Below are 10,149 nucleotides of genomic sequence, written 5' to 3'. Positions count from 1 at the left end.
GGAAGTTGGGCCATAGACAGGATTTCTGAGTAAGCCTTCGGCTGAGTCACCTTTGTGACAAGCCCTGGACGTGGCTGAGGAGATGGGTCTGAAGGAGGCATGGCTGGGGTAGGGGGCATGGGGGTGAATTGGCCTGGAAACCCGCTGGAAAGTGGAGGGGACGGGGCTGGGCAGAAAACAGAGCCCAAGCTCTTGGCGAGGAGGGGAGTGCTGGGGGTGGGGGCAGAACATGACAGCAGAACACCGGGGGAAGGAGCATCAGTGGCCTAAACCTCCAAAGGGGAGGGGTCTTAGGTGAGGGCCGGAGCAGGGGTCTGGAAGGGGTGCTGCCAGGCCGCCCTCTGCCCTTGGCACCCACGGCTTCAGAGGAACCACGTGCCCAATTTCAGGCCCCACTCTCCCGGGCACAGGGGCAAGAGCGCGTGTTAGGAACACATGACAAGCGGGGCCCATGCAGGACCCGCCGAGCCAAGGACCCGGAAGCCCAGCGACAGGCCTAGCTGCGAAGGCGGCGCTTCCCCAAGTTCACGTCGCCCGAGGCTGAAGGAAAACACCAAGCGCAGATACAACCTTATTGTGCTGCTTTTAATTACGAAAGATGTAAAACGACGTATTATAAAACTTGGAAGCTACTTTATACAAATTCCAATCTTTAAATATTGTTTAACAAGGGACCTGGGAGTTAGGACACTGGCAGATAGTCTGATTAGTTGCTGTGAGGGCTCCTTCGCCAAGCAATGGAACCGTCTGTGCATGACAGAGCCGACGGGAGTCAGAGCTGGAAAGGTCTTCGAATGCGCACATGGGCCGGCACACAGGAGAAGTGAGATGGGACAAAGGAGAACTTATGGTGGTCTTGACGTGATCAAAAAATGTTTCTCCTAACACCGTGTGTCCTAAAAACCACAACTGTATGGAAATGAGAAAAAAAATGGAACACAGATAGGTTTTTAGTTCTATATTGTTTAACTGCTAATAAATGAGAATAGTACAGCCATCGGTTTCTTGTAACAAGACTAAATATTGGAAGAGAGTTTATTCTGATGTATGCAGCCACTTCGGATGCCGAGGGCCTCGCCTGGTTTGTTGCAAAGGCAGCGATGAGTGTAGGCTTACGCGCTGGAGGTCGGAGGGACACCCGTCCGTGGGTGTCCTTGACGCTGGCTAAGCAAAGTGGGTTGTGTAATGCCCAACACCTTTTCACGGGAAAAGAATGGGCTGGTGGACCTAAGGACAAATTTAATTCAGTGCTAAACCTCATTGTCGTCATGACACGCCCCCAGACAAGTCACTTTTCCTGGGAGCCTCTGCACCAGTCCCAGGGAGAATGCCCTAGGGATGGTGGGCCTGCACCACGCGGGTCCCAGGCATCACGCTATACAGGCGGCACTGCTGTGCAGACAGAGGGCTGGGCCCCCAGCCCCACGGGTAAGGCACTGTGCAAAGAGTGGGTTATGCTGGTACCTAAAAAAAAAAACAAAACCAAACTCCTAACAGGGGCACCGATCCCCGATCCCCGTCTGAGAGGCCAGGTCAGATTTCCCGGGGCCTGTGGCACAGGGCAGGCAGCACGGAGCCGGCTTCTTCCGCACGCTGGGGAATGGCGTAGCATCACAGGGAAAAGGCTTGTGCTTTTAACAGAGTCACCCCCTCCCGAGATCCTCAGTATGAAAGTTTTAACTGGGAATGGGGCTTGGAGCTGAGGCAAGGACCCTGGGTGGATTTCCTAATTCAACGGCAGAGGTTTGGGGCTAACGTGAAGCGGAGGACTCGGGCCCCACAGAGGCAGCTGTGCCATCAGGGTTATTTGAAAGACTGCAGGTGACGTGATCCCTCTGGAGACAGAAATGGAAAGAGGTCTGCAGAGGTTAACAGCCCAGGATCCCATTACGGACTCCTCTCGTCGTGGGGCACAGGGCGGTCTTGCTGCTGTGGGTGGGGGCGGTCCAGCAACCTTCAGCGACTCTGCCGGTGTCTCTGGAAAAGGCCTTGGCTGTCCCGGCAAAAGTTCCAGCGTCTTCCAGCTTTCCTTCAGTGCTCCTCTCCTCCCCGGCCCCTCCTGCCATGTCCACATTCTGCCCCATTGCCCAGGCCCATCCCCAGAGGTGCTCTTCAAACCCACCCGTCAGGCGTGTGGCCAGGGGTTAGGTCAGAAGGCCGGCAGTGGTGGAAATCCGCTAACACTACTTTATGCTAAAGTGCTAATGACTAACGATAGCTTCATGATTTAGGCCTTCCTTTTACTGCAGACTGTTTCTTCGATCTCAAAGAATGATGGTCTTTTTTGAAAGCAATTTAGAGCACAACACGGATCTGAAAGGAAAAAGATCTTTGGAGGTGGGGGCCTGGCTGGGATCCCCGGGGTCCCAGTGCCTGGGAGGCCCCAGTTTGCTCGGTGCCGTTCCGGTGGTGCTCAGAAGACAGCTTCCACCTACCTGCTGTGGCGCACACCCTTGAGGAGATCGGGGCGCCCTGTCTCATCGTGAATTTGGTCACCTAGTGTTAAAAGCATATTAAAGTGCATGCTGAACACGCACAAGTGTTCCAAAAAAAAAAAAGCTAAAGCCTTGAGGTTTGGCAGGGAATGGGGGTACGCGAAAGATTAGACTGCCTCGTAGTGAGGCAGATTCATTCATTCCTCCGTTCGTCCGTTCATGCATTCAATGCACAGTTATGAGCACCTACTGAGTGCTGGCACTTGTTAGGAACTAGGGGTCTCATAACGAATAAGGCACGGTCCCTGCACTCGGGGAGCTTACAGCCTATCAGCCTAGCGGGGTTACATTCACACTCCCATGGCACAGAGAAACCCCCCACCCCCCACCTTGCTGCTCAGACCTCCCGCCACCCCTTCCCACCCGACTGTGGAGGGGGAGGCCGGCACCTGTCTAGAGCTCATCTGGAAGGCATCGTGTGTCTTGCCCTCCGTGCTTTCCGCCCCAGCCGTCAAGAGGAAGCACTTTCCTCTTTTCGGGCTCATCCGTTACCAGGGGATTTTTGTTGGTTTTCAGTGACTGAATAAAATAGTCTTCCCTTTCCCCCCTCGTCCACAGGAAGAGGTGTCCCAAAGCAGCAGAAAGGAGATTACATACTTGGAGAAGACAAATGAGCATTCAGTTTGCGAAACTCGGGTCTGTGCTTGAAATCGTGGGAAGAATTCTTCATATTGGAATTAAGGCATCTCCGAGATCACGGCCGTCTGCCGTGCCCCGGGACCGCCCGCCACCAGCTGGCGGGTGCCTGGCCGGAAGCGCGAGGGCGGAGGCGGCCTCGCGGTGCTGTGGTACCGTTGCTCGTGGCTGAGCCAGCTCCTGGAGGCCCGTGGCCCCCAACTGCCTCCGCTCCGGGCCCGATCTTCAGTGTTGACTGACATCAGTGGTTCTGGGCACAGCACCAGGCGACTGCCGCCCCCATCACAGCGTTCTTTTCTGCTTGTACACATGGACCGACTAGAGGGCCGAGAAAAAGACACACCGGGCACGGTGATGACTGAGTCGTTGGGAGGCTCCCGGTCAGGTCAGCCGGCCTGCAGAGCATGACCCTCGCCGCAGGCCGGTGAGGCCGTGCATGGCTCTCTGGTCTAGAATAAGCCACGGTGTAGGAGACGGGACCTCGTCGCAAAGCCAGGAGTCATGGCGTTGGCTCCTGCCATGTCAGAGGCCCGAGATGACTCAAGCCCGGTGGGCAGGGGGGGTAGCTGGCTCCATTCCGTGCCGTCCTATTTCGGCGCCTTCAGAAAAGAATTCTGGTCCTGGTCTGTTCTGTTCACAGTCGGTCAGCCCGAAACGTCTCTTCAACAGAGGGGTCGAGCAGGCCCATGCTGGAGTCACTTAGCATGTTGAGTCCGTCCAGGCTCAGGGGTTCGATCTGGAGCTCTTCTTCCAGAGGAAATGGAGTGTCCGTGTGCAGGCTGGCCTCGGGCATGCCCGCCAGCGCACTGCTGAGGTCTTTGAACAGGCTGGTACTCGAGTCTTCTGGAGGGAGCAGCAAGGGGGAAAACAGGGCGGGTTAAGAGGCACACACAACGGAGGATATCCCCTCAGAGGCCGTCCCTGTCGTCCTCCCCACCGTGACAGTGACTGCCTGTGTCCCACCCACTCCCAGGTGTCCAGGTGGCTCTAGAATCTACGTGCTTTTCCGTCAGTTCCACGACCCTCCCATTTTTGCAGGCTTTTCTCCCTTTGAACTTCAAACTAACTAGTTCGGAAAAGGCTCGGAGCACCAGGCCCTTTCCCCACTGGCTCACCGTCTCTGGGGCCGGGCACCTGCGTTTCAAAAAGGCAACGCTGCGCCGGAGACCTTAATTTTTGGCCTCATCTGATGTCGTGTATACTATCTTACAACGGTGTGTGTGAAGGCACAACAAAACGAACATGGTAAGGAGGCTGAGGGCTGGCCCCCGCTCACCTGTCAGGATGGTGTTTGGGAAATTCCCGCAGTTGGAATACAGGTTGGGTCTCAAGTGAAACGCGTCCTGTTCTCGCGGACCTTGTTCCACCAGGGGCACCTGGAAGCATCCAAGGTTACACTGTAAGGAATGACCTCTGCTTCCAAGGAGAGAATAATGCAAGGTGCTCCCAGAGCAAGACCGTCTTAGGGTCCCTTCTCTCTAGGATCCCACACAGAATATTCCTCTCAGGCAAGCAGGTGCTCGGGTGGAGGAGGGGGTCCCTGAGGCCCACAGTGTGGATGGCTCGTCCCCGTTCACACACGGCCGGGCCCACCAAGCCATTAGGAGACATCAACAGTCATGGTCTCTGCAGCAGCTCTGGTCTCACACCTTCTCCCCCCAGCCACACCAAGGCCTTTGGACACACCGTCCGTGGGAGCCCTTCAAAGGTTCCATGTATCACCAAGGAAGTGATGTGACCAATGGACTCTTTCCCCCTTTGGTTTCTAGAAAAATGAGGAGGTGATATCCTTTCCTTCTCAGGTGAAGGAACCCTAGGCAGGTCCCTCTCCATGAGAAAGCCTCGGTGAGGACTGGTCAGAACTGGACACTGTCTCCGGTGCCTTTCCAGAAATGCATATTCCAAACTATTTTTTAAAAATCTTTCAAATGTATGCATTCCTATCATTTTTCAGGGAGACTCTCTGACTCATAAACTAAACCGGCTTCTTCAGAAAATGAGAAGGCAGGGACTACTGGTTTATGCCATGAGTCTTTACCATGGCCCACTCGGGAAACATCTGTTATTTATTTATTTTACTGTTGTAATTGTTATTAAGACCCGTAGGGGCGCCTGGATGGCTCTGCCAGTTAAGCATCCGACTCCAGGTTTCTGCTCAGATCATGATCTCACGGTTTGTTGGGATGGAGCCCATGTCTTTGTCTGGCTCTGCGCTGAGAGCAGGGAGCCTGTTTGGGATTCTCTCTCTTCCTCTTTCTGCCCCTCCCCTACTCGCACGTGCTCACTCTCTCTCTCTCTCAAATAAAAAACATTGTAAAAATCTTAAAAAAAAAAAAATGCTCAAACCCTTCTCTTCTTAACCCATCCTAAGCCCAATCCACACTTAACACTATAAAATCTAGGTATATTTTAAGTGATCGTTAGGGAGAACCTAAAAAGCAAAAGGAAGTGGTTGAATGAAAATATCTTAGGGGGGGCTCCTGGGGGGCTCAGTCGGTTGAGCGTCTGACTCTTGATTTTGGCTCAGGTCACGATCTTATGGTTCATGGGATCGAACCCCACATAGGGGTCTGTGCTGACAGCATGGAGCCTGCTTGGGGTTCTCTCTCTCCCTCTTTCTCTGCACCTTCCCCCACTTGCATACGCTTGTATGTACCTTCCCCACTCTCTCAAAAATAAACAGATATTTAAAAAAAAAAAAAAAAAAGAAGGGGTGCCTGGGTGGCTCAGTCAGTTAAGCATCCGACTTCGGCTCAGGTCACGATCTTGCAGTTTGTGAGTTCGAGCCCCGCGCCGGGCTCCGTGCTAACAGCTCGGAGCCTGGAGCCCGCTTCGGATTCTGTGTCTCCCCCTCTCTCTGCCCCTCCCATGCTGATGCTTTGTCTCTCTCTCAGTAATAAATAAACATTTAAAAAAAGTCTTTACAGAAAAAAAAGAAGAGGGGCACCTGGGTGGCTCAGTCAGTTAAGCCTCCAACTCTTGGTTCCATCTCAGGTCATGATTTCACAACTCATGGGTTCGAGCCCTTCAGTGGACTCTGCCCTGAGAGCATGGAGCCTGCTTGGGATCCTCTGTCTCCCTCTCTTTCTCTCTGCCCCTCCCCCACTCATGCTCTCTCTCAAAAATATGTAAATAAACTTTCTTTTAAATTTAAAAAAGAAAAAAAAAGAAAAGAAAAGATCTTTTTGGTCCCACCTGAGACCCTCCTGTGTCTCAGTCTCCTCAGCAGGATAGATCAGTGGACCGTGGTGGTCCCTTCTGCCATAAGCCATGCTACAAGTCTGTGCCTAGACCGTCACCAGGCGTCTCCTACCCGCTTCTGCAGAGGCCGGCCACTAAACAAGGCAGCCGGCACCAGCACCTGAGGGCTAGGGGAGATTCCAGGCCCCCTCGGCCACTGAACACACCCGAACCCAGGGCAGTGGAGCACCTAATCCAGGATGCCAGAGACTCCCCAGGGAAATGGCCGAGCTAGCTCAGTCTACACCCTGAACAGGTTCAACAGTGCGGTTCCTGGTCGAAGGAAGAGGCACGCCTGGGTGATCACTCACCTGTTGAGGAAAGGCCGGGCCTGGCCTCATGGACTGCTGGTCAAAGCTCACATCCGGGAAGAAGTTGGTCACAGGTGAACCCTTATTGGAACAAGGAAGGGAACGTTTAGCTTGGAACTCGGGGTAAACTAAGTGTTCCCTCCCGACCGGTGTTCAGGACCCACCTGGGCGGAGAGGAGCTGGAAGCCAGAAGGAGGCAGGGATGAGGCCACCTGCGGCTGCTGAGCGGGGGGCTCCTGGGCACGGGGCTGCTGCAGGAGGGGCTGGGGGAGATCCTGGGGGGTGGGGTAAGGGGGCGGCGGGGACACCTGGGTTTGAGCGTCTGTGGGCAGGAAGGAGAGCGGGCTTCGATCCGAGGACACCATCTGTAAAACAAAGCCACTAATTAGCTTTGGTTGGCAGTTCCAGCGGTAAATCCTTTCAGATTAGGAGCCGTCAAGGCGAGGGAAAAGCCCAACTTCTTCTTCCCCTGGGCCCTCTGTGCTAGGCTCCCACTTCTGCTCCTTCAAAGTGACCTTAAGTCTCACTTCCCCATAAAACAGTTCCCATTCAATGACAATTTCTCGTGTCTTAAAAAAAAAAAAAAAAAAAAAAAGACAAAACAGAACCAAACACCTGCTAATTTAACCAGCACCCTCAGTGAAAATCATGTGTGTTTTTTTAAAGCCATAACTTCTGGTTTAAGATGGGGAAAAAAAAATAACTTATCTCTGCTGCCTCCCCAAACTCTACTAAAAACACTAGAACAACATTGAACAACAGGAAACAGTAATGAATTAACACTTTAAAAAGAAATAACACCAGAATAATAAACAACACAGGGACGAAGAAAACGGGAGGGAAGAAAGTGGCAGCAAAATTTGGAGACCGAAAAGCGGATGGACGCACAGGCACTGGCTTAGCAGAGCTGAGAAAGACCAGAGACAGTGGGGACCAACCAAGAGGCAGCCGGATTTCCATCACAGGGTCCCTGTGGCAGGCTGGGGGACAACAGGAAGCAGGGGTGAAGATCCAGAAGGATCCCCTCAGTTTGTGCAAGGCAAGGGTGGGCTTAGCCCTGGTCTATGGGGAGACTGGGTGGGGGGGCAGTGGACAGCGCTCTGGAGAGAACCCGGCTGAGGGACCGCAAAGCACAGCAGAGCCCAGGAGGTGAGGCGCTCTACTGAAAACACAGGGGTCAAGAGAGCTCACTACTGCATCTTGAGGCTCCCCCCTTTCTTCCCCAGCTTGGGTCTCGGAAGACGGGATGCTGGGCGTATGCCAGCGTCCTCTGGGGATCTGGCCAGCCCAAGAGAACATCCTGAAACTTACATGACACCAGGGATCCCCCAGGTAAATGGCCAAGCTAGATCAGTCTACAGTGAAGACCATACTCACCAAGCCCATCCATCTACACAGGGCTTCCAATCAGTATTTCTGTGTCCTGTTCTTAAAGAGGAGCAGAGGGGCGCCTGGCTGGCTCAGTCGGTTAAGTGTCCGACTTCAGCCCAGGTCACGATCTCATAGTCTGTGAGTTCCAGCCCTACGTCAGACCCTATGCTGACAGCGCGGGGCCTGCTTTGGATTCTCTCTCTCCCTTTCTCTCTCTGCCCCTCCCCTGCTCTCTCTCAAAAATAAATATTTAAAAAAAAAAAAAAAAAAAAAGATGAGCAGAGGGCCAAGGACCACAAGACTGTGAGGAAACCATCTGAATGGAAATCAGAGACTAAGACAGACATACAAAGAAAAGAAACTTGGAGAAATCTGTGCCACAAGAAGTAGTCATGAAAAACAAAATTACCATTATACTGTTTAGGCTATAAAAGAAAACCCTCATCTATTAAACACGTGTAATAAAATATTTGTGATAGGTATCTCTGCATACATTTTTTTCAAAGTAGGGATATGGCTGAAACAGAATTACACAAACACTGATGATTGTTGAGGCTGGATGATGAGTATAGAAAGATTCAGGACACTATATTCTCTACTTTTAGGCAACTTGGAGGATTTCTATTACAAAAAAAATAAAAGAAACTGGAACAAAAATTACCACTGAAAACCTCAGAGGGGTGAAAAACTGCTATTGCGTCCACGGGAGGAGTATGATGCTGTAAAGAGGAACATTCGGAGAACAAACAAGAATTCTTGGCAATTTCAAAGTACAAGAGCAGGGACTCCTGGGGGGCTCAGTCGGTTAAGCGTCTGGCTCCTGATTTCGGCTCAGGTCATGATCTCACAGCTGGTGAGTTGGAGCCCCATGACGGGCTCCGCACTGACAGTGCAGAGCCTCCTTGGACTTTTTTCTCTCTCCCTCTCCCTTAAAATAAATAAATAAAGTAAAATAAGATAATAAAAGTATGAGAGCAGAGATGAAAACTTGGCATAATATCAGGCAGATAAAGTTGAGCAGTTCTCCCAGAGAGCAGGGTGAAAAGACGAGGAGAGAGAAAAATAGGGGCGTGAGAGGGAAAGGATGGGAGGCCCAACATTCACACAACAGGAGTTCTAGAAAGAGAGAACAGGGAAATCAAAGGGAGGAAATCATCCAAGAAATAATTAAGGAGGATTTCCCAGAAATGAAGGATGATAAGAGTTTCCAGGTTGAGGAAACCCACCAAACATCCAGATTCATGTCAAGCCACATGATCGTCAAGTTTCAGAACCCCGGGGGACAAAAAGAAAATCCTACAAGCCCCCGGTGGGAAAAAAAGGAGATTTCGTTTGAAGTGTTAAAACTCAGAATAGCACTGGATTTCTCACTTGCAACTCTAGAAACCAAAAGGCAATGAATTAGTATCTTCAAAATGTTAAGAGAAAATTATTTCAGATTTCAATTCTATATCTAACCAATTATGTGTTCAATGATGGGTATTCTACCTGTCATGTTTAAGGACATATTTAAGTCATGCCAGCACCACATGTGCTCTTTCTTGGGGAGCTACTGGAGGGCTTGTGTTTCAAAGTACTGAGAGGAGATCTAGCCAGGCCCCAAGAGCCGGGATGGGATAAATAATACGTACACAGAAAACCAGACTAACAAAAAAGTAAGACATTTATTAACTCCTGGGTGAAGAAAAAAATGTTCATTTTGTTCTTTTTTTTTTTTTTTTTTAGTGTTTATTTATTTTTGAGACACAGAGAGACAGAGCATGAGCATGGGAGGGGCAGAGAGAGAGGGAGACACAGAACCCGAAGCAGACTCCAGGCTCTGAGCTGTCAGCACAGAGCCCGACGTGGGGCTGGAACTCACAGACCGTGAGATCATGACCTGAGCCCAAGTCGGACGCTTAACCGACTGAGCCACCCAGGCGCCCCTTGACTGCTCTGTTATAACTGTGAAAGCACTAAACACCGAATATTGCTCTCATCAAAATTACAATACAGCACAGGGTGTGAGGAGGGTAGGTAGGAAATATGTGTGTGGGTGCGTGGGGTTTGGGGAGAGAGCTATATCCTAATCCTCCATGGGAGGATGTCAGCAGATA

At 51.5% G+C, this 10,149-nt stretch overlaps 1 protein-coding gene across 1 annotated transcript in view; it reads right to left on the bottom strand.

The window, feature by feature from the left end:
- Positions 1 to 564: 564 nt before the first annotated feature.
- CRTC3 (CREB regulated transcription coactivator 3) overlaps positions 565 to 10,149 on the bottom strand; it is a 102,890-nt gene continuing 93,305 nt past the window's right edge. Inside the window, 4 exon segments of the mRNA XM_042988004.1 lie at positions 565 to 3,974; positions 4,408 to 4,507; positions 6,683 to 6,763; positions 6,847 to 7,047. Of these exon segments, the coding sequence (XP_042843938.1) occupies positions 3,766 to 3,974; positions 4,408 to 4,507; positions 6,683 to 6,763; positions 6,847 to 7,047 (591 nt within the window). The 3' untranslated portion in view covers positions 565 to 3,765.

This window comes from Panthera tigris, chromosome B3 (assembly GCF_018350195.1).
Source record: "Panthera tigris isolate Pti1 chromosome B3, P.tigris_Pti1_mat1.1, whole genome shotgun sequence".
NCBI lineage: Eukaryota > Metazoa > Chordata > Mammalia > Carnivora > Felidae > Panthera > Panthera tigris.
This window is presented reverse-complemented; position numbering and strand designations above follow the sequence as displayed.